Here is a 25,767-nt window from a genome sequence, read left to right on the forward strand (position 1 = left end):
TCATGGTTTCTGTTTCGAGCTCTCTACCGTATTGGTTGCTTAGCAAACCATTTCCTTTCTCGAATGCTTTGATTCACGTTTGTATCCGTGGTTGATCTTTCGAAAGATTATCAATTGTTATCGAATCTTTAGGAAACGAATTTTTCCGTAGACCGTCTCGTTCGGATTCTGGAATAGCGTGTCGAGGATGACACGAGCCTGGAAGTTGGAGGATACGTGTTACGGGAAAGATTTATTTTCACTTTCATCTTACAGATGGGTTTAAGCATCTCACGTACATTCGGCTCCGTGACATATTTATTGCCGACGGAGGCCGCGATAAGAAAGATTATTATTAGCGGCAGCCGTGAGAGATTCTTATAAATATCCGTTACAGAATTCCGAAATGGGGCTGTCGAGCAATTCATTTTTCTCATAAATTTTTATGAATTGGAGCACTTCTACGGATCCACGAAACTCACTCTCGTCCCTGGAAGGTGAGGGACGTGCTCCGGGTACGTAATGCAAAAGCGGACTCCGGGCGAGTTCGATGACGAGATTTTTCCCCTGAGTTGACGCGGCCTACGGTATTCCCAACTCTGTCGTTTCACCGTTCGTGGACTTGTCTCATCCGGCGTCCAAACTCTCCGACGTCCATTCTTTGGCCTCGACGCGTCGCAGAATTCGAACCTGGCTACCAACAAGATTTAACTCCCACGCGTGAACTTTCTTCGCGAATCCACGACGTGACCCGCAACGGGAAGAAGCTTAGCCCCGGAAAAGTGTGTTTTACGAGTTTCACGAGCGCGACAATTAATTCAAAAGCTGGTACGCAAACTATTTCCCATCGATTCGTTATTTGTTTCGCGGTTCTTGCCTCGTCCCCTGTCGAAAAGAAAGGTTTCTGTCCTCGAATGCAGTGGAAAGAGAAACGAGCCACTTCATTTTGAAACTCGTGCGTCCACCGAATACTCGCAGAAATCTTGAACGAAGATTTTGCTACGATTTAAACGTTTGGAAGGTTTGGCTTCTGGTAGTCGAAAATCGATCAGCGAGGTAACATTTTTCATCGATTTTGAGAGAAGATTTCCAGAGGAATCGTTCGAAGGAAACGCGCAGGACAGTCCAGCCGCAACCCGTGATGCGAACCGTCCTAGGAGCTGTAGTTTCCGAGGAAATAGAAACGTCCAACACGGACCAAAGACGAATGTCCCGATGTGCGAAATGACGATAGCGAACGATCGCCTTCCACTATTCGATGCCACTGATTCCTCGCTAGTCCGACTCGATTCTTTTTCCCCTTCGGACACATCCACTACCTGCGACGATTTCAATTCCCAGATCGCGATTCTCCCTCTGTGCTCCTGCAGGAGTATCCAACGTTGGTGTAGAATCAATTTTCCAAACGGCGAAGCGACTACTGTGGCGGTATTTAAAGAAAAAACTATGAAAGTCTCTTGTCTTCGACAGAATTGTCTCTTGATACTACAGACTGCGCTATACAGGGTGTACGGTCACCCCTGGAAAAAATTTTAATGGGCGATTTTAGAGGCGAAAATAAAACGAAAATCAAGAATACCAGGTAAATGCTCACATTTTTCGGCGAAAAAAAAAATTCTTAAATCGTTCTGGAAAAATAATTTTTAATTGCGAGGGTCAATTACAATCATTTTTGGTGAATAGACATACCTCCGAAATTCTACGCACTTTCGAGAAGAAAATTCATTACCGAAAATTTCACGTCTGTGGCGTCGCCTCTCATGCTCGCCACCAGAGGGGTCGCGCTCTCACAAGCGCTCGACCGACCCCTCGGTTGCTATACAGGGTGTTCGGCCACCTCTAGCAAAAATTTTAATGAGCGATAGTAGAGGCCAAAATAAGACGAAAATCAAGAATACCAATTAGTTGATGGAGGCTTCGTTACAAAGTTATTAACGTTTAAAGTTCCGCCTGTAGAATGGCAACCCGCTAACAGCTGCGTGCGCGCGCGAAAAATTCTACTTACCGACATTATCGACAGCCTTAGATTTTTGTCCACTTATGGGAATGCGAACACCTTACGTTGAATATGATTCAACCTGTCTTATGAAAATCCAGAAGGGCATATCAAAACTCGCCCGACGAGATTTTCACAGAGAAAGGGTGAATGCCAGTTCCAATACACAATGTTGTGAACAAAAATCACCCACACGCGATTATACACTCCCCAAGATTGTCCACAAATAATCCTTTCAGGCACTAACCACTATGCAATTACATAAACACGCACGGCGATTATGTTATTTGTGAGTGCCTATGTGTACGTGTATCACGATTCTTCCGAATTACTTACGACTAAAACTGTTATTAATTTTAAAATTCACGTTATCTTAAAAATGTAAAAAGGAATCGTAGGATAAATAAAATTTTCGCATCGATTTGCGTTCACGTCGAAGAATGTAACAATACATTCCTCGAACGACTTCCCAATATCCCAGTCGTCTAAGGCAGGGCCTGCTAGAAAGGTTTACTGACGAGTCCATTAGCAGGCCCGGACGAAACGCCCCCCTCCTTTCCTTTTCAGGCCTCCTACGAATTTCCCGAGTTCCTAACCGCAGCGAAGCAGTATGTCTGACCATACTACTGACATGTTTTACTGAAATTTCATGCATATGTTTAAATCATCGTAGCTCCTGAACGGATTGAAGGATTTTAATGTTTCAAACGGCAAACACCGCGTATTTTAGTGGAGAATATGTAGACATTAAAAAAGGGCTCGAAAAGTTGTTCCTTAACTCCGTGAAATGAGAAAAACTCCATAAAAATGGTTTAATTTTCAAACAGCCATAACTCCTACAATAGTGCCTACATTTCATTGAAATTTTTTTCTGAAGTAGAGCTCATTGGTACCTACAAACAAGTATTAGACAAAATTTCCATACAGCGTCAAACAAAATTAATAAAAATGAAAAACGAATTTTTAAGAAAAATCGACAGGGGGCGGGTGCCTAAATCTTTCGGCAAAAAAAAAAATTATTTTTAGCTATAGGGGTCAATTACAACCATTTTTGGTCAATATACGTACCCCCGAAATCCTACCCACTTTCGAGAAAAAAATTCGAGTAGCTGAAATTTTTCGGCGAAATGAGAATAAATTTAGGACATAATCGATAAAACAATTGAATTGCAGTCTGTTCTTTTCTTCCATGTGTAGCGTACATGTTCGGTGGTATGATTGTAAGGAATATCCGATAATTAATAAAGTTTTAAATAATCAATAAACGACATGGTAACATCATTTCAACAATTTCGCATAATTAAAAAATATTATTTTTAGTTGCAGTCGGTATTATTAACAAAATCTGGGTCAAAATTTATTATAAACTCCGACTTTCCCTGTTGCAGCTGTAAATGGAAACCAATTTAAAAAAAAAAAAAGAAAAAATATTCGATCAAATTGCATTGCTGCGTTGATGGAACCGAGTTATATGCGCAATATAGAGAGTGATTACAATAACTAGGCCAAACTATAGTTCTAAACGAAGATCGAAAAAAATGTGAAAACTACGCGTGAAATCAATGTCTGCGGATCTAGAGTTTTAATACTCGAAACGTCATCACGTTGAAACGTTTGTGGATCGAAAAAAAATGTTTTCGATTTATTGGACGGCCACGGTGTCGAGAAGCAGAGGGTAAACCGAAAAATGTAACGCTATCGGGCCAAACTAAATTGTCGAACATCGAAAGGAAAGTTCAATTCCGATTGAAAATTTACTGCGGACCGCAAGTAGTAACCCGTGACGGTCGTCGTAATCAATGGCCGCGTTTCGTCTTTCATCGGGACAGCAGGAATATCCGTGCCTAGATTTAAATCCGTCCTACGAAAATCCGCTCTTGCGAATCTCCGGCTGGTACGAGAGAGAGAGAGAGAGAGAGAGAGAAAAGCACGAAAAGGAAACGGAGATGACCGGAATCGGGGTAACTTGTCTCGAGAAGAACAGTCATCCACGCCCCTGTACCGAGTACTTCGATCCACGAATATATCATACTGACCGAATTTACTGGGAATTTCAAACGTTCGACCAACCTTGCTATAAAGTTAATACCGAGTCAGCTGAAATTTCGTTCGACGAATCGTCGATCGCTACATTCAGAGACTGTTCTTTCGAATCAAAGTAAACGTTATGTACGCGCGTAACTTGTGCTTACGGCGAGGGTAAAAACTAGCGAATAATCATCGTCTTCGCAGAAATGCCTTATCTTCCGGTTACGAGAACGCGTTTACAAGCTGTTTAAGTTACTTCCTCGTTCCAGGAAAGCGTACTTATTTTGCAAATGCTTCGAGATTCTCTTTAATTTTTTATGGACTTAAGATCGAGGGTAATGGTTCCTTGTTCTCTCGAGGAAGCTCGATTTTAATTAACGATAGTTTAAAAAATTTATAAAGTTACTTTTAGAAACATTATACGAGAACGCTCTCTTAACCAAATGTCGAAGAGTGTGTGTGGACGGATGTGGGACCGCAATCATAGGGGTTGGAGGAAGTGGTGGCTGTGGTTAACGTACAAGTTAAGGGGGTGGCACGATCGGTGAAGATGTTCGACAGCCCTGGTCTATCCTGTTTCAAAATCCACTGGCTCTCCATCCTACTTCGTCCTATTCCCCGGCCTCGTATTCTGTCTAAATTACTGGAAAAGCTCCGTTCAGTCCTTTGACACCTTTGCGTTCGATCGCAAGTACAAACGATTGAACTTAAACTTAAAAATTTTTTGAGTACAACTCTTCCGTTTGAAGCAAATCTGCCGGTCTTGCAATTCCCTTTCTCCATAGATTTAATATTAAGCGAGTCATAACTAATGTTTAAGATCCATAATTAATCTCATCGCTGGCTGTCGCAGGCGGCGTTCCTCAGGGCTCGGTTCTCTAGTCTCTTCCGGCATAACGTCACTCACCTTCTTCGTGTGTTGTAACTGTTCCGTACGTACAATGTACGTCGATACCACGGAACATACACGGTAGAACCATCTAAGATCGATATTGTAATTAGCAAACTGAAATTAGATCTTGATTGATAAACCTCTCGGGTTGTCCTCTTTGTACGGTTGGCTTCTGTTTCCAGATAAGCTCCTTACATCTTATGACAAAGCTGTGTAATAATACAAAGATAATAAATGTTAATCTTTTGGATACACTCCTCCGACAGATCTCGAGATTGTACGACCTGTACTTGCACAGCATTCGTATCATTATAGTAATAACATAATACACGCGTATTAGTTCGTTTCACTCTGAACAGTCATTAGAATTCGTTAGTAAAGTGTATGTAAATTTAATGCATAACGCGAGTATAATGGCTGACCCTTGGACAGTTCTACTCGCTAAAATCCTGGTTTTAACGTTCATTTGCGATACCCAGTACATGCAACTATTCCACGAAATATAAGCTGATAAACAAAAATTCTCCTACGATTGCTTCGTCCAGTTAAATTTTTAACAAATTATCCTGATGTAATAAAAGAACGTGTTTACCAAAAGTTAAATTGTTACGGATAAAAAATTAACGCGACTTTAAAACGCTGCCTTTCCCCGTATCTATTTAAAAACGAGTCCTTTTATATTCACTCGATGAAAACTTTTCCTCCCCCGAAGTTTCTTTCTCGCTTAGCCGACGCGACGTCGGATTTCGCCCAATGCATGCAAATCCCATAATGAATCGCTAAAAGATAATCGCGATCGTCGAGTCGCCATTTTTATCAACATTGGCTAAGAGGTTGGCAGTCCCGCGAAAGCATCGTCGAGATATACGACACTTTCCACCCTGGTTTCCACAACAGGCTCTCCCGGTTTTCCATGTACCGACAAAATCCGTGTGCACGCATTATAAACTGGATTCATGAGAGCCAAAATGTGCCGCGAAAAAGCATCGTATAGTTCGCGGATACAGCATGCATTTATGCGCATGTATTTCTCTCTGGCGCACAGAAACATGCGGTCACGTTTCACCAGTGCACGGAGAGATTCTTTTTTTTTCTATTAAAATTTAAAATTATACTCCGTCGCGTATAGGAACGATCTATAAAAACATTCGTCTCTGAACTCGTCGAAACGTTTCCGGTTCGAAAACAACGAAAAACCGTGAAACGATCAACGTTACCGAACATTTAACTAACCGCCGCGGGTACAAAAGATTCCAATACCACGGTATTCGGTATTCTCTCTGTTGCTTTATTCCTCGTGTTTATATTGTTATTACAACCCGATGTCGTTATTTTTTATCAGTATTTCCCCGTTTTATTCTATTCATTATTCTATTCAAACAAACGAACCGTCGAATCGCCTTTATAAATTTTATCCCAGGCCGGTCTCGTTTGTTTAAACCGACATCCGCTTAAACTGTTGCACGGTTTGCGTCGCATTAAAAACAATTTTGTCCGCGATCGACGGGCCCTCGAAACATACAAATTGTTTTCCAGCAATGATTTCTAACCGTTTTTTATTTTTTTAAATCGCACCAGTCACGCGTGCGTGAAACATCGCTGGCAATTTGATCAAAAACTTATCGCACGACTGTGTATTCACAGTTGTATTTTCCAATTGTTTTTACGCGACGATCCAATCTCCGTGGGCTAGAATATCTTCTCTATTTTAGTATATTGTTTCCAGGACCTAAGTATACATATACAGTATTTTTCGAACACGAGCAACCGCAATTTATGAATAGCGATACTTCAGAAGTTTAAACTGGGTCATAACGCAGCGGAGGCTACTCGAAATATACGAAAAACCTTGGAACGATGATGCAGCTACCAGGACGAAGTGCACGTCGTTGGTTTGAGAAATTTCATTCGGGAGATACAAGCATCAGAGATCGAGGATGCCAGCCAATAGCCGATAAGAACGTTTGAAAAGAAATCGTCGTGGAAAATCCACGGAAATTAACTCGAGAACGCGTATTGGAAACCGACGTAGACGACTCGACTATTTTCGATCGTTTAAGAGCACCGGGGAAAACGAACAAATTAGTTAAACGCGTTCGATTGTAAAACACGAACTCTTGGCAGATTCAGCGTTTACTGCGCGGCGTTCTGGTCGAGCGAGAAACATATTTCTCACTCTCAGGATAATCTGAACGTTATTAAAGTACTACCTCGCTTCTTGCATAAATCTGTGTTAGGAATATTTGCGACTCGCCCTCGCCTCTGCGTGTGTTTCTTCAACTCGAGCGACCGTAGACTCGAGTGGCCGGCAGCTGTGCAAATAAAAATCCATTTGAACAGCCCGTTTGAGATCGACCAATTCCAAGAACAAAGTCTCGCCCAAACCTCTTCGCGTGGAATTCGGTGGTCCCGATTCGATTTCAAGAACAGTGCCAGTATTGAATATCCTGGGTCGTTCGACACGTCTCGGTGTCTGTAAAAAATTAGTTTTGTTAACGTATCGTTGCTCCCGTATGTAAGAAAACAATAAAACTAGAATAACAATAATTTGTTGGAATTCGGTTGGTCAAGTAATGCTCCTTTTGTATTACAAGAGTTTATTCAATTACGTTGAACTGACGCCGAACTCAACTATGAAGAATAACGGAATTTGCAATGGAATTTGACTCTTGGACAAGGCGTTAACACCCGCAGACTTCTTGTGCAACTCTGAGCCCCTTGGGCCCTGCGGCCCGGGGACATATACAGTGCCGAACAAAAGTATTGGCACAGAGCGTATTTTCAAATAAAATGTTATGTAACTGTGAACAAAGCATAATATCTTCCTTATTTTTGGTATAAAATATAAGTTTGAGGTTTGAACTTTAAGTATATAAAAAATAATAACAAACACATACAGGGCAGTTTTCGACGAAACAAAAGTATTGGAACACTTACTATTTTATAATACAATATTCAAATTAATATTTTGTTTGTAATCCTTTTTATCTTATTACACTTTGTAACCGATTAGGCATCGAATGTACTAAATTTTGTGTCACTCCTGAACCTATTTCGTTCCATTCCTTCATAAGTGCATCTTTTAATTGCTCCTTTGTCCGAATAAGGTGTTTTCGGATCCTTCTTTCTAACTCATTCCATATGTGTTCAATCGGATTTAAATTCGGCGATTGAGGAGGGGTTGCCAATGTATGGGGTGTATTAAAAACGATCCATTTCTCGGACAATAGAAGCAGTATGCTTGGGATTATGATCTTGTTGGAAATAGTAGTTTTCCCCAAGATTTAATTTTTCCACACTTTTTTTTAAGTTTTGTTTCAAAATATTTAAATATACAAATTTATCCATAATACCGTCTATAAAAACTAGTTCTCCAAGTCCGAAGGAACTCATACAACCCCATACTAATACACTACCACCCCCGTGTTTAACAGTTGAGACTATGTTATGCGAATCCAACTCGGTATTACGCTTTCGCCATATTCTTATTTGACCCTCAGATTTAAAAATATTAAATTTACTTTCGTCAGAGAAGAGTATTCTATACCAAAATTCTAAATTTTTGTGTACATACATTTCTGCAAACTCTAATCTGTTTTTTCGATTAATTTTGCTGATCAATGGTTTTCTTCTAGCCACTCTTGAATTGTACCCGGCACTTTTAAGAACTCTCCGGATAGTTATAGGATGTACATCTACCTTATTTTCACTTTTCATTTGTGCCGCTATTTCTGTAGAGGCAACTTTAGGATTTTTTTACAATCTTGGTAATTTTTCGTTTATCTCGTTCTGATAATTTCTGTGGACGACCACTTCGCGGAAGATTTTTTACATTTTGTTCGTCAGGAAACCGTTTAATGATATTTCTTACGGTGAAACGACTTCTATTTACTAGTTTAGCTATTGTGGAATATGAATTTCCCTCTTTTCATAATTTTAATATAATTTTTCTCTCTGGAATTGTTATTTCTCGTGTTTTTCGATACATGGTTGTGTTATTCACTTTATTACAGGCAAACTTAGTAAGAAATAACAAATGAATATCAAATTGAATCTCGGGACTTCCCTGGATACAACAATCATGCCAACATTATAAATATTTACACAAGTGTTTCATAGAAATATTAAATTTACAAGTGTGCCAATACTTTTGTTTCGTCGAAAACTGTCCTCTGTGTATTTGTTACTATTTTTCATTATTCCAGGTCTACTTAACCGCTTTATTTCGCGAGATACTTAAAGTTCAAACCTCAAACTTATATTTTATACCAAAAATAAAGAAGACATTGTGCTTTATTCACAGCTACATAACATTTTATTTGAAAATACAGTCTGTGCCAATACTTTTGTTCGGCACTGTATGTCTCAGCAATAGTAGGGGATGAGAATCCTTAGACCTAGTGACTAACGGGCCTTGTGACTAACAGACGATGACGTATCGATATTTGGCCATTGGTCATCCAACAAATTATTCGTGGCCGTTGTGCATCAGACGATGCGACGCGGTCAATCGCTCAGAAGGAAGTGTCTTTCCCGGCCTGGGAAAATGTTCATATCGACGCTGGCGAAAAGTCCCCACGCAGTCCTCTTGACGAAGGCTTTTCAAGGGCCTTCGGGGGTGGTTTACGACAAGGCCTGACGCTCGTCGCCGGGGTCCGCTCTCCTACTCGACGCCTTGCCTCTCGTCGTACCCTTTGTTCAAGGGTATTCCAACACGTACTTTAATCGTTTAATTAAATGTTTTCACATTTTTATGACAAATAAAGAAACAGTGATAATTTTCAGAAAGCAAGATGTGTAAGAAACACGAAGTGGACTTTCTAAAACTATATTCTATGACTGTTCACGGCAAAAGCCAATACAATTCTGTACCTTGACAGAAACCCAGGGTCGTGAGGGCACCCTTGACAGTACGGCCCTTTTTCCAAATGTCCTGGCCGATCCTCCATTAAGAGGGGGAAACGCGCCAAAGAGAAGCACATGAGCAGCTTCAGGCATTTATTTATTTCAACGTTTCTAACAGATGAAATTTGAATTTTAATGGAGGAGCATTTGAGTGCTGAGATGCATTGTTCAAAGGGAAATGAAATACTTTGTATAATGTCGAATTTTCGACTTGTACTTTCCGTGCACAGAATGTTTCAAAGGAATCGATTTATATAACAAAATTAGATACTTCCATTTGAAAGCAAAGTGAAATTGCTCTTTGCAAGCGTATTGGCGCATTTCGAGCAAAAATCGTATCGCGGGATAGTAGGGGTCGTTACGCCATAAAAAAATTTCCTTTACGATGCTTTCTACTTTTACCTGGAACAGAGGTGTAACCTAGCTCGGTCGCTGAAATCTATAAATAGGATTTTATCATCGTACGTATCGCTACCTTGAATGGTTTGCGCAAGAATAATAATTATTAGGAAATTATATTCTTTAAACCATTTTACGCCCGTTGTAAATAATTTTATAAGGACAACTTTTGACAATAAAATTCTCTTTTATAGCGAATTGTTGCTTTTATCAATTCGAAACGTTTTCGATATCAAGTGGACATAATATTATTGTAAAATATAACTTTCCTGCAATCATTTTCCAATTACCTGATAATGCACAATGGCCTGATAAAAAGTAACACGTATCGTACAGAATTTCTACATTTTAAATTGCACGTGAGTCACGAGGCACCTGTCATTATTCTATCAGTGAAATTTGTGAATATTATTTGAAACCTCTCAAAAGTTAAATAGCCGCGATGTTCTATGCATACCAGCGTGAAAAATAAAAAGAAAAATGACTGTTTCGACGCGACGACCCTCGCATCACGGAAATGTTTCAAGAGTATCGCCGGACAGGCTATTACCAGAGAAACGGGCAAACTTCGAATCCCTCGGTGCCGATTGTTACAAGCTTATAAACTGTCCGACCGTAGATCGAACCTTCTAACGGCCAAACGTTCTTCCAGGGTTTCTTTGGGATTCGTGCACGACATAGAAACGACGAAACTGCTGCAACCTGGCTCCTGTTAACGGTGCCGTGCCCTCTCGACGGCCCATTTGTTGTCCAACTGCTGTGGAAAGCTTTGCCCATTCTAGGAAAGCACGTTTCCCCATCTCGCATCCCTCTGTCCCTCGTCTTCCCCATTCAACCGTACATCCGTTTGCCCCGACTCGAACCAGTAAGTAACACGACCGATGGCGATAATAACTACTTGACAATTCTAATCGACTCGCAAAGATAACTCCACGAGAGCAGAAATAAAGATCATCCAAGTCATCAGCAAAAGTTTACCAAATTCCAAAGCGTACGCCGTTTGTACAACGAAATGGGGAAAGCCATTAGAAAGCAAACTCACTTACTATGTGACGAAAATGGCCCGGGAATATGCGGGTTTTACAATTTTCTGGATACTCTAACCGCCTTCCTCGGTCTGTGTTTCCAAAAGCGTCATAAGCTCGTTACACGATCGTATAATAAAGTGCTCTTGTATCCCCGACCCCGATTCGTAGTTCATTCGAGGACATTTTAACAATTCAATTTAGAAAATCGCGAACGTGAGCTAAGTGCAGCCCTTCTCTACTGCTGTCTGTAGAATATTAACAATTGTAAGGATTGTCAAGGATGGTCAGAGGCGTATGGTCGGATTCAAACATGTGGACAATAAACGTAACTGTATAAACTATATTATTTAATATTTACTAACTATTTAACATAAAAAACATAAAACGTAAGGGCATAAAGCGTAAACGTAAAGAACCATAAATGTAAAACTGTGACTGCTCTCGACTAACGTTCGATACAAAGTATCGATGATAGTTCCTATCTTATAATAATGATGTAAACAAAACGCATGTTCGAGGCGCAGTCCCTCGAACGTATTTCAGAGTTGCACAAGAAGTCTGCGGGTGTTAACGCCTTGTCCAAGAGTCAAATTCCATTGCAAATTCTGTTATTCTTCATAGTTGAGTTCGACGTGAGTTCAACGTAATTGAATAAACTCTTATAATACAAAAGGAGCATTACTTGACCACCTGGATTCCAACACCACTGTCCAAACACATACACTTCTTACACAATTATGTTTGAAACGCGATCGGTAATGTGTAAAATAGATTTCGAAATATATCCTTCATTTAAAGTATGTCGTAAATGGGTACGGTGCCATTTTTGAGAACGATATTCTTTAATTTATACGCGTTTTCCAAACTCGTGGACGGTTGGAAAATATCAGTTTACCGTTTCTCAGGGAAAACTGTCCAGTGGTAAGCCGCGCCGCGCGAACAACAGAATTTATGGGCCGATTTCGTGGCAGAAAGAACTGCAACGTGCAATGTCCTCACAGGATTTAAAAAACCGCCTTAAATTTCTATTGGTACTCTACCCCAAGAATCTCTTCAAGGGAAACTGGATATTTTAATTATGTCTTCGTGGCTACTAATGTGATTTCAATTCGAAGTGAATTAGACGAGTAGAAATTACAGTAAGGAACATAAATGAACCAATGACCACAAGTTTTGTATACATTTTTAAAAAGTTAATAGAAAGTATGCGAAAGAGAATTAATGCAGTTTTTCAAGCAAAATGGTTGTGTACGAAATATTAAAAATAAATAATATATTAAATATGTATTGTCAAATATTGAACGTGGTGCAAAACTGAGTCAATCTATTGTTCGTATTATTTATAAACAACAAGATGTTAATTATCTTACGTTACTTCTAACTGTGATGAAAATAATTATAATGTTTATTTTTTGTTATTCTTTTATATTCCTAGTAATGAATAATGATTTATTCAAAACTTGTGGTCATTCGCTTATGCTCTTTACTGTATGTGGAGCAGAGTCTGTCGAATACAATGGCGATGGTGAAACGTTCCAACCCGCATGAAGTCTAGTCAGGCAAAAAATTAAACGCACTTTACGCGTGCTTCTCAGCGTGAGCGGGAGTACATTATTCGAGAGTTTGGTCTTTGAAACTGTGTCACGTGTTTTCTCTTTGACGACGGGAAGAAAGGCGAACGCGATGCGGAAAACGACTCGCGGATATGATTTACGACGACGCTCGACCGTGGAAAACGCGAAAGTAGACCTGGAGAAACGCCGAAAATCGGAACGACGGGGGAGGGGCGCGTTGCCCAGCCGCTTCGAAAAGAATTCGCGTGGCAAAAACACCGCGACGATCAATCAAGCACCATTCAACAACCATAATAAAATAACATGCGGCGAACGGGGACTTTTTTACCAGCCGACGTACCGCGTTACATCCGTCGACGATTCGGTTAACTGAATGACTATTCAATGACTTTTAACGAACAATGGAATCGAGGGGAAAACGCAAATTCTCCCAAAAGCAGCACTCCTCTCCGGTACTTCGTTTGTCGATCCTCGCATTCTCGTACCGAGACGAATCAATGGCGTAATTAGAGCGGTGTTCTCGGTCGATTTTATTTACGCCCGCCCAACGATAACGTTCGAACGCTCAGATTTATGGTTTCCATCAAACGGGTACGTTAAATATGATGTCCACGATTGAATTATTTCCCAGTGATTGGAAACAGTTATCGATACCGGTTAAAAAATATATCCCGTTCTATTTATTTTACGCGGGACTTTCGTCGTTACAAAGAATCTTTACGTTTAAAACGTTTTATCGTGGCCATAAAATTGATCGAAAGCGTAGAGCAAGCGATTTTTATTAACGTTTGCGGAGGAATATTAATAAATATCGACGAAGTGCGTTTCCTATCTCTATTCTTTTTCCCTCGTATTCAAGTTAATTTCAAAATCGCCCGGTTTGCCCATTAGTGGCACAAATTTCTGGGATCCCCGAGTAGCTTGTGGAACAATTTACGGGGCAAGAGCAATGAGTAATGTGCTTGTCCAGCTCGCTCGAACCGACGAAATTTGCAAAAAAATCAATTTGTCACGAGTGTCCACGCTTTTGTCGAACTCGTACATCATTCCACCAAGTTTGAAATTTATCTTCGCGCCATAGTGAATTATCCCTTTAAACGATTTATAAACGATATACGTAACTACGATGCCCGTTATCGATCGAGAGATATCGTTATTATTATTATTTTTCCGCGGAGATTAATAACGCTCGATTACGCTGTACTTCCCCTCGCGTTCAACAGATATTATTCTTCCGAGTGTAACGGATCATGATTGGAAATGCATTTCTCACATTTATTCGTCGTCTGTAATTTCCTATCGGTCCTTTTTACCACACCACGCAACAATTAACTTAAATCGTTGGGAATATCTCTAAAACGAAATTTTCATTTTTTCCTAAATTCATTAAACATCTTACCGGAAGAACCAAAGTCGATGAAATTCGCGTACGGTAAAAAGAAATATTCGAAACGGGGAATGGGAGGAAAACGTAGGCGGAAAAAAGCAACCCTTCGAAACGCAGGCGAGTTAAAGTACGCGTTCAACGCCAGGGTAATACGTGGGATTTCTCGGTGGAGATGCGGTTAAAAAAGGACCGGAAAGAATGAAAATAATGTTGCAAGCTAGAGTAGAATAGGTGTGGCATGCCCGGTGGTGTTCCTTTATTTTTTCCTCGAAACAAGGACCGGAAGTATACGCGTACACTCCGGGAAGTATATTCTTGCCAGCAGGAGAGGAGCGCAGAAATGGCAGTAAAAGAAGAGAAAAAAAAAAAGTATTTGCTTCGTTTATCTGCAAGTTTCACGCCTCTCAGGTTCATATGGAAATTAGACCTAGCCCCGAGTTGCCGGTCATTAAAAATAAACAACGAGGCATCTATAAGAAACCGCGTTGTAAAACGGGGCCCCGTGCTTTCGGCGGGTTATTGATGACTGGTCGCTCGAATCGAGTTAACCAACCGCGAAAATAAAAAGCGTAACGCGCGGGAGCACTCGGCTAATGAGAATTTAATTAACATCGGCCGCGTATCCGGCCAGCGACACGTTTCCCAGCCCGAGTCCCGCCGTTCGGCTACTTTGCAATAAACTTCGCAATATCGTCGAGCTTATATTTACGGAGAAAGGTCGTTTTCATGCAAATCTCGGCGGCGGTGTAATTTTCCAGACCGCTGTAAAACGTTATCGTCGTGACGCGTTTCGTATCATGCAACAGCCACCGATACGATGAATGGAGTCGTTCGTTAATACTCTGTTAATGCGTGCGCCCCCGCACCCCGGCCACCAGGGGAAATTATTTTTAATCTCGGAACGATAAGAATCTTCCACCGACATTCACGAACAAACTGCGCTTAATCGACCCGAGAAATTTCTACGTCGAACGATACTGGGCTTACCAAAATGTTCGACCACTTGTAGGTTCAACGATCGACCCTTCGATTTTGGGATTAGAAATATCAAAACAGAATCAAGAAAAACGAAAAGCAAGTGAAACTGTTAAATAGATATAAGATGAATAAATGACTTAATTTACTAACTGCTAATGTATTGTATTCGCTGTCTAGTATTGCTGACTATTGTCATATTCTAGAAATATCAAAACATGAATTGAAATAACTGGCACTATTAAATAGATACAAAACGAATCAACGTCTCAATTTATTAACTGCAGATGTATTGTATTCGTTGTCTAGTATTGCTGACTATTGTCATATTCCAGAAATATCAGAACACGAATTGAAATAACTGGCACTATTAAATAGATACAAAACGAATCAACGTTGTAGCTGTCTACCATCGATACCCATTGTCACTGACTATTGGCGTTGTCTTTTGTCTTGTCTATGGTCTTTATACATTCAATGTATCTAAATAATATATGTACCTTTCGACGCGTCGAACTATCCGTCTATCACGCGAAAACGCTGAGAAATTGTTGAAACAAGAATGGGTGTCTGAACTTTCGCAAGCCTGTTAGCGGTCCCCTAAGCTCGTCCATAAATTTCGCGAAACAGTAATGTACACAAATACCATCTAGCGCGCGTCTATTAGCACGCTTCTCGTACATAAATACATAACATTTTGCTCGGACGTGACACTGCATCGTTCGATTCGCTCGTTTCCGAAAGAAGTTATGCAAAATTTTCGGGATGCGTAATTAGCTGCGTTTTAACTTTCGATCGAGATGTCCAGCAACATTAAAAACGAAGTTTTTAATTAAACCGACATAACTTGTTCGCGTATTCGAAAATGACAGTAATAGTTTATCGATGAGTCCGAATATGTAGCCGCGTGGCAACTGTGGGAAAAGATTAAATCTGCCCGAAACCAGGTCGAATTAAATCAATATTTTCTTTACCCGTCGACGATCGCGAAAAGTAAGAACGAAAAATTGAGTATCGGAATTTAATGGTACATCCACGATTCGACGACATCTTTTTCTTTTTGCACCCTGTTTGCTCTGCGTTGTCTCTCTAAACTCTCGCGAAATGATTAAAGCTGCCTTGTAAAGCATTTTTTCACTGAAAGTATGACTACTTTGATCCTGATAAGTTATGCAGAAAGTGGACGAGAAGTTTTCATGTTACCCCAACGAGACGGTAACAAAGCGATACCATACCAGGCTCTATAATCACGGGACATTATTCTTATTATCTCTTCTTGCGGCAGCACGGCTAAATTAAGCCGTAAAACTTCATAGTAAACTATAAGTCTCCCGTAAAATATGCCTGCCCCGCGCCTTCTTATTATATTTATTAATTATTTGGCCCTCTGGACTACAACAGCATTATTTTTCTACGAAAGCTGATAAAATTTAAGTCAAAGGAGAGTCTCAAATGATCCTCGAACTCAAACTTGACAGGTATTGATCTAAACCAATACGTCAGAATGATTTATCGTTCGAAGGAGTAGATGCGTTAGTTACGTCCTGTTATTTCGCCAGTTTATTGGGAAAATTATTTATCGTCCGGCATTTTGTTCGCCATTGTGTAAAGTACATTTTTCAAAAAACTTCTCACCCTATACTTTCACGTTAAAATATTTAACACGAGACGATCCTGCAGCACGATGCCCAACGAGAAACTCTATAAATACAATAGCACATGCAAGCTGCAGAGGAAACACGGCAGAGCCGGATGACGTTGCGAAGTAAAACTTTACAGTTTAAGGGACGAGTGCAGTATTGAAATTCTTAAAATATTGCATCGCCGTTATCGGGCTGAATTCAGTCCGATACACTCGCGGATTCACTCTTAGACGGAAACGTTTCCGGGTACCTTTCCGCCAGTTTTATCTGCTCGATGCATTAAGCTTCCAAATTTATACGTTTTAAGTAACGCGTACTGGGATCGAGAGCAATGGTAAAAATTAGTGTTGTAAGAGATCCGTTTCGACTTCCAAGACACTTTCGTCCAACGACAGTCAAAATGTTAAGAATTTGGGGGGTGGATTCCCCGTTACTACAGATAGCGTTCTCCGTCGAGTTCGTCGAGCAGGTTATGGAGAAACGAGCGAAATCGGCCGATAAGAGGGTCAGAAGTTAAGATGGAAACAATCGGGAAGACCGAAAGGATATCCAATTCTCGCGATAAAGCCGCGAGGAAGTTCGTAAGGGTCGCGTTCGCTTGAACAATTTGCTTTCTATACCCGTCGGATCTGGATGTAATCCAGAAGGTTGCGTTTGACCACACGCTTCGTCTAACCACTCGCCATTACCTCGAGTGGCATCGCGACAAACTTCGATCATTACCAGTGGTTTGTTTTCGCTAGCAACGACCATCCTCGACCCGGGGCGTCCTTATTGTCAGAGTTTCGAGATTTCAGTTCTCTCTCATTACGGATTCAGCGTGAATCGCTACGCCACTTACGCCAATACCTTTCCGTTCCGCGCTCCAGTTGCACAGCTGTCGAACGGACCTACCCAAAGGTAATCCAATTATCTCGCGATAATTACTTTCAACCAACTACGACGTCGTGCTTCATCTCTGATTCAAAAGGAAACTACGAAACAATGCACCGACAGACGCATTTTGTCCGGTTTTCCGATCTACAGGATCGTCACGGGGATTGGCAACCGAATTGGGAAAAGGGACGTCGAAAGTTTAAAGTCCCTGTGCTATCGATTTGTCAAATAGAAAATTATTCTGTAATTAAGTACCAATCGTTTCACAATATTTCTTATATTCCAAGTCATTTTTCAAGATAATACAGCGTAATCTACATGCTATTATTTGCGTTATTACAAAACTTACTACTTGTTTCCGTGTTCTGTCGTGAATGATTGCTATGATACCTCGATAATAGTTTGGCCATTCCGAGATAATAACAAGAATAATTGTGAAACCCTCTTCGCGTTGGTTAACATTGAATTACTCTAAAAATATCATTTCACGTGCATTTACCTTGACCGACGAGTGTCACCAAATTGAGGTAATTAGTATTATCGAACGCATTAGACGATATGTAGCTAAATATGTTAGAAAGAGTTTTTCTACTTTCCTTTTTCTTTCAACTATTGACCTCTTATGAGTCATTATGACAAAAGACAAACTGCTGACGATAATGTCACGAAAAGATAACAAAGGTTCCATAAAAGGAACAGTCCGCGAGCGTTTGGCATCACTGAAACAAAGTGCAGATCGAGCTCACGGTAACGAGTAAAATTAAAAAAAAAAATGAACCGCATCATGGCCGCCATCCTGCCTTTGGCTTTCTTCTTTTTTATAATGGTAAGTATCTCAATCTTTAAAATTACTCGCCGAAACGACGTCCGAATCGTTTCGTACTCGTCCAGAACCTCGTCGCGAGCGTTCATATTTTTCAGTGGCGTTATATTTATTAACACTCTGCTCGTGATTTCCGTCTTGAATCGTAATTTTCTCTTGCTTTTACTTTTTGATGACCGTGTCGTTAAATATAAATTATGGCTGTGTCGTGGAATAGTTGATGAGCGTCGAAGGAGCTAGTGCAGCGACCGACAGTTCCGTTTCTACTACATCTCCAGTCCAAGCCGTAAGTATGCTCTAAAAATTATTTACCGAGACGCTCGAAGAATATTCAATGCACCGAAGAAATAATTCACGGCTGATGATCGTTTATTACGTTTTACGTACTTTCAGATCCTCAGACAAGTGATAGGACTGCTCACGGGTATTCTGGATGGATCTGTTCCACCGACTAATCTTATTCAAGCCTTGATAACATTGTTGCAAACGTTATTACTGTAACTTCCTGTACATTTATCCAAACGACAGAACTCTATTGTATCCAAGCGCTTTTAAATGAATTAAAATAAATAATTATTGCATCAAAGAATCTTGTTTCTTCTCCGAAGAGCCTCAACACTCTCGATTTCACAATTTTCCTTGACGATTTTCACCTCGTGGTCCGTTCGAAACACCGTGAAACCAGTCAGTAGCAGAAACTTTCTCACCGAAGCGTGCGCACACCGTCGACTTGAGAAAACTTTAAATCTCCTTAATGACGCACTTCTGAAACTTCGCGTATATATTCAGGAAGAAAATCATATGCGACCTAGAGTTACGTTTCACCGCTTTTCCTTTGAATCTCAAGTATTTTTGAGATGCTGCTGCGAGCTCATACCGAGGAGACAAAGGAGTGCTTTACGCTGCTTCGTGTCAATCGTTGAGAAAGTTTCGCAACGATTCTAACAGCAGCCTCGAAAGTTCTGTTCTTTGCTCGATTACGACGTGGTACTTGCCATAATTATCGTATACCCTCATTTGTCGTGGATGTCCAATGTCCCTGAACCAGAATTCAGGCGACTACGAATCCACGAACTTGGAGATCTCGGAGACTAATAGTCGAACTTCTCCTTGCGAAGATAGCGCTTGTGCAAAATCAAGTGAATATGCCACGAGACGCAAATTTCTGGCTCGATGTCAAAGTGGCCCGGCAAGCAAATTGGTTTTGCTTTAATTTTATTCTTATTGCAAACAGTACGTCGACGTATACCAAGAATCGTATCGCAAGTTTATCCGCGATTGCAACCCCTGCGAAAGGTTGCCTCCGTGCTCGTGTTTCTTTCACGACGTGTTCAACAATTTGGATGAAATTCGGAACACGGCGACGATTTCGTGCACAGCGTGTAAACGTTACAATGAAATTTCATGAAAATTCGTTCGACGATGTTTCGAATCACCAATGTACGTTTCGAACTCTTACAGCATTTTTCTACGGGACGAATAACGAAACAGAAAAAAAATTTACCGGTTGCGAAACGAGCGAATTGTTCTCGGAAAGTGGGCTAAATCGGCATACGTGGTAGAAATGCAGTTTTGCAACACTCCCGGCATCGAGCAAACTTTTTGCGAAAGAACAAAAAATGCACCGATTAAAGTAATCCTTTTTTATGAACAGCAGAACTTAGAAACGTTGCGCCGTTCCGTTTTTGTCGCGTCGTGAATTTTTTATGCGAGAAACTGCGCCCTGCAACGGTGATCCAAATTCGACGCAGGGGTCCTGAAACGATGGAGCTAGTTGAAACGTGCAAATCCATTACGCACGGAGGAAACTAAAAGTTCTGTATCGTGTTTCAATCTGCGGATTTGTTTTCGAGATAGAGGCTGTAAAAGATTTTATAGCGGCGGACATCCTGTACACGTGTTTCTCCACGATCAACTGACTGCATTTTCAGATTTTCTAGTACTGTAACGAGACGAATGAGTTCGCTAAATAATTGATAGAAAAGGAATCGTCGAGCATATTTGCGTCGCAGTTAATTAGCAGTTACGTTCGCGCCGTTATAGGATACACGCCGATCTCGCAGTAACTAATTACATACTCGCGTTGGTAATTAGTTACGCTCCGGTAGTCCAACTTGTACGTTAGTTCAAATTACACTATGTACCGTTCCATTGGAACTTTGTCGTTATGCGTTAACGAAATTAAAAATTTCATCTTATTACCAGAGCGACTCCGCGCTTCGATCGTCGAACCAATTTGCGACAGAAACGGGTTATTGCAATCAAGAAAAGACGTTTAGCCGTCTTTATTATGCGCCGCGAACACGAAAATACGTAAACGAGTTCTGTAATTTCCGTGATCGATAAGGCAGTGTCTAATTTCAATTTGTAATTCAAATTCTATACTCGGTCCAACGAGTCGAGTCAATAGGCGTAAACAAATAGACGTGATCGGCATTCGAGCGGGGGAGGGCCGTGGAATATCAACATTTGACGGCCAATAACGTGATTTACACGCAAACGTTTCATTTATCTGCCCTACTTTGAAGGAGAACTAATCGTTTAACTTTCATCGGTTAACCGAATTTTTCTCCAGATTAAAACTACGAAAAAGCGAGGGAATCTGATAGTGCGTGGGCAACTTCGTTCCGAAATAATTGTACGGACTGCTACGTTTCGACGCAACGATTGTTAGTTAATTTCGGGTAACGTGGAAGTTGAAATTGGCGTTGGTAATGTTTAACTCTGACCGTGTGAATGCGTGCATAGAGATCGGTGCACAGAACTCGCACAGACACAGAGAAGAGGAAGGCAGTTGAGCATACTATCTGCTATTCGTTGGCTGCTCTTTTGTATTCAGTAGTCGGTATTCAGTGGCGAGCCGATGGTTGCTCTGTTTGGCCAGGATTTTGACGTTGATGACGAGGGATGATAGATGCGTCCTGCATCCATTACGAAAAGTTGGACTCGAGAGATCGGGAGGTAGAAACGCTACGTGACTGCTGATGCCGGTTCGCGAAACCCACCCACACCCACGCACATACACACACATACGGAGGATACGTTGCGTCGTTCTTTCTCCGCCTTCGAGATTATACAATAGACGTAGCTAGAAAATTCCACGTTATATTTCCCCCGGTCGCTTTTCTGCCAGTAACGCTCTCCTGCGCTATACGTTTGTTTACCTTCCTGGAAAGCCACCATATTTTGTACGAATATATTACTTCTTCCATACATCGTACTACGAGGATCCAATTACGGTAATTCGAAGAGAATTCCAGTTGCGTCGGGTACGAAAATCCTGAAAAGATCATTTACCACGCCGCGCTGAAAACCGAACGAAGACCGAGTTTAATTTCGATTCGCTAAATGAATAATGGAGATGAAATAGAGAAATCATTTCTACCGGATACAGAAAAAATACAGGCACGACGCGAAACGCAAAAAGGTAAATTTAACTATTTGGGCCAAATGTTTTTTCAATTCTTCCATCGTCGCGTTTTACCGCGTTCTCGCGATTTTTCTATCGACAAATTTCCACGACCAAGTTCTATTAACTTTAACTTGATTTCGCGGCAGTTCGAACGAACTTTTACCTTATTTTATTTCCAGAATCGACACTTCCAAATCAATGGTACCGCTCGAACTACTTTGGACTCGACAAACGTTTACAACGACTAGTTTTTAAGTCCCCGCTTCGTGGATCGAGGCAAGTAACGAAAAATCCATTCCGCGATATATCGATATTTATAAGGTTCCACGGGAACAAGTTTAATAGAGTCGTAGATAGGAGAAGTTTGTACTTCGTACGCGTTAAATCGACGCCGAACGGTTCCAAAGTGAGTTCTTGTGTAAACTCAGAAAACTCCATGGAAGAAGCACGCTGAGTATCTGAGGAGCTTTAACGCTTCCTGATGAGATGAAGTAAAATGAACCTAACGGACTACACGCTATTTAGTCACGTGTCGGCTATCGATTTTCCATGCACACAACTGTTAACATAGAAAAGATTTTTCCCTCGATAGTGAAATTAATTCCCATACTTTTATAATTTGATATACAGGGTGTTCAAAAAAAACCATTCAATATTTATAGGTGCTGAGGGTGTTATTATAATTTGATGGAAGCAGGTTCTTCGTTACATAAAAGGCACAGTTTTGGAAAAGAACTTATATATATTTGATTATATACGAGATCAGAAATGTTTAGGAATGTAATGGAGAAGCGTTTGAATATCTTCTTCAATAAAGATATTTTATGAAAAGATCTCGAGATCTAATAATTTTTTTGCCATGGTACACTAATCATTTTTTACGTAGAATGAACAGAAGAATCGATTTGTGTAAAAAAAAAATGCATTTCTATTCAAAGAATGATGGAATTGTTAATTGCACTTGCACTGCTGCATCTAAAAAAAATTTAAAGGCCTACAGATGTAGTGCTCTTCGAACCATTTATCTTTCTCCTTTGGCATTTTTTCATAAATGCAATAATAACGGGGTTATGACTTGAAACAATTGCGTGGACCACCCTGTATAGCAACCGAGGGGTCGGTCGAGCGCTTGTGAGAGCGCGACCCCTCTGGTGGCGAGCATGGGAGGCGACGCCACAAGTTTAACGTAACGTGTATCACACAAAACAGTTGACAAAAGACTAACTGAAGCCTCGTCTATATAGTGAAAACAAAAACTTGTTGTCATGGTAACTCATAGCGGGTAGATACGAACAATAGATTCTACTAAGCTGCATCGGAAGTTACTTATGACTCGATCTAATATGTGTAAGATATAAAAATGGCTGAGCAATCTGGGCATGAAAAAGTGTTAAAATTACGATGTAATCTCGTCGAGGAATAAATATAAATATTGGATTTATTGTCAAACATTACGCTGACAACCATTGTTTGTAGGTGGCAATTAAAATCGCAGATACTAGCGAGGTAGCAATTATTGGACGATACATAGATCTTCTGGTTATTAATTGCTTTAATACAACAATAAAATAATATTTATTGCACGAGACGTGGAAAACGAAATAACGAACATGGAATTTATACCTAGTATAAAGTACAGACACGTATTGAACTGCAAGAAAATATTTTATTTGAATAATGCCACCGATAAAAAGAAAAAAAGTACTTATTAACCTATTAAAATCATCGAAATTATAACATACTATATACCAGCGGCAAATAAACAAACATTTGTAGAACTATATTTGATCCATTTTCCAATATTAAATGGCGAGTTAATTGCTTGAACTTACTACTGTTTATATTTATTAATTCTCGGTAAATAAATTTGATTTCGTTTCATCGTGTAGCGCGAGAGAAACCGAGCACTAATTAATCGTGTCGTATAATTACAGAGAAATTCCCGCATGAGCGCGGCAAGCCTTAAAAGTTAACAACAGTGATACACCAGCATGTAATCAATAACAGTTACTGTAGTTCCAAGTTCATTTTACGCGATTAAATTTCTCGAAATGATTTTCAATATCGTTTGAAATATTTACCGTACAAATAAAACTTGATTTTCGGTAAAAACGTGAAACGTGGGGATCTGCATTTTTAAATACACAACACTATTTCGATACATTGATTTTTGCACTCGTTTAAGGGGCCTTTCTACTTTGTGGGATTTAAAAAATCGAATTTTGTTTTGCCTTTTCTTTTAGTATGTAGTCTCGAAAATATATCTACCAAATATTAAATTGAAATTCGGAAAACTAACGAAGTTATAGCCTACTGAAATGTACCACGCGCAGGCATAACAACTGGACGTGAAACTTTAATCAAACTTATTCAAAATCAACTTAATCAAAACTATTCAAGATATCAACATCAAATTTATACAGTATCTTTAGAACTGGTCTCTCTATCGCATGAAGTAGGATAATTTTCTTTCATTAACAAAAAAGCAACCGAATATATGAACGAGTTTCTACCCTCAGCGAAGCAGCACCACAAACTGTTGTTGGTTGATCAACAAAAACAGCGTAATCAATAAATATTATGTTAATATTGTTAAATATAAAACAAATATATCCACAAACCCCGGAATTAATCGCACTTTAATAGCCCGCAAAAAAAAATCACAAAGAAACATGTATTTTTCATGCCTGCAAAGTAGAATGGCCCCTTAAGCATCGATACGATTCTGGCAAGCAACGAATCCGTACAGGTAAAATGGCGTATTATTTGTTAAACATCTCGCAGGCAATAACTTCTGCCGCGTTTCGCGTAATTGATGCAATTCATATTCATAAGCCGGAATCGGAAACGGCGAAGTACGGTACTCGACGATGCATCCGAATATCGGAAGTCGTGAAATAACGCCGTCTTACGTTGAATACGCGAAACGAACAGGAAGGAACGATAATTTTAGGGCGAGAGAGGAGAGAGAGAAAAAAAAAAAACGGCAAAATGCGTTATTACGTGTCTACAGTATCTAGTCACTGGGTAAATATGAATGGGTTTAATATTCTGTGAGCACGAAGGCGCCACTTTTTAAAGTTCATGCATACCCGGGACGTGACCAGAAAATATTACAAAGCCTCGCAAAGGCCGGCCGGAAGGAAGTGGAACTCGATGGTAGATAAGAAACCGCGTGTTCGTACGTACTCCTTCATCGACGATCTTTCGTATTTCCTCCCACGCTGCTCGATCGTCACCTTTCTAATAGACAAGCTTTACGATTAAACGAGCTTACGTTCCAACATAGATTCAGGCTCTTCAAACGTTTACGAAGAGCTTGTCTCAGACCCAGAAATTTGGCAAAGTTACGATCACGCTGCCTCGAATTTCCATAAAAGATTTTTCACTTCTGTTTACCATTTGAAATATCTTTGAAATAAGAATTGAAATTCTTATTCTGCTGTTTCAATGAATATTTTTTACCAAACTGAATGGGCATGGATCAAGGTTGAGTTGAAATATTTTAAATACATCTGCTAGTTTGCTCTCACAACGTGTTTTCTAGTCTTAAACCGAGAGGAGGTCTTAGGCCGTTTGACCTACCTTAACGATGCTCGATGAAACCTACTTGCATAGATTCAGCCCCCACAACTAATCGAGTCTACCGGGTGACTCGTTTTTGTAGAATTAATTAACGTTTCTCTGTTACGTGCGGGGTAGGGGAGGATGATGGTAGGTGGTCGTGAGCGATTGCTCGTACCCCGGCGTAACGCTTAAACACCTTCGAGTTCTCAAAGGAAAAGTATATGGGATCGGAGTTGATCGGAGCTTATACAAACTCTTCGCTCGTTGAATATAAGTCTGGGAA

At 40.2% G+C, this 25,767-nt stretch overlaps 1 protein-coding gene across 2 annotated transcripts in view; it reads left to right on the forward strand.

Moving 5' to 3' along the window:
• The window catches only part of LOC122401454 (lysosomal acid glucosylceramidase-like), an 82,935-nt gene that overhangs the window by 40,367 nt on the left and 16,801 nt on the right, over nucleotides 1–25,767 (forward strand). Inside the window, exon 1 of one of the 2 annotated variants that reach the window (XM_043403585.1) lies at nucleotides 18,399–18,508. The exons of the other annotated variant lie outside the window; for it this stretch is intronic. Coding sequence (XP_043259520.1) covers nucleotides 18,455–18,508 — 54 coding nt within the window. The 5' untranslated portion in view covers nucleotides 18,399–18,454. Of the gene's footprint in view, nucleotides 1–18,398; nucleotides 18,509–25,767 lie in introns of those variants that run through there. 2 annotated transcript variants of the gene reach the window in all.

The sequence above is a fragment of the Colletes gigas genome, unplaced genomic scaffold (assembly GCF_013123115.1).
Source record: "Colletes gigas isolate AHSC1104 unplaced genomic scaffold, ASM1312311v1 Colletes_gigas_Sc00025, whole genome shotgun sequence".
Lineage (NCBI taxonomy): Eukaryota > Metazoa > Arthropoda > Insecta > Hymenoptera > Colletidae > Colletes > Colletes gigas.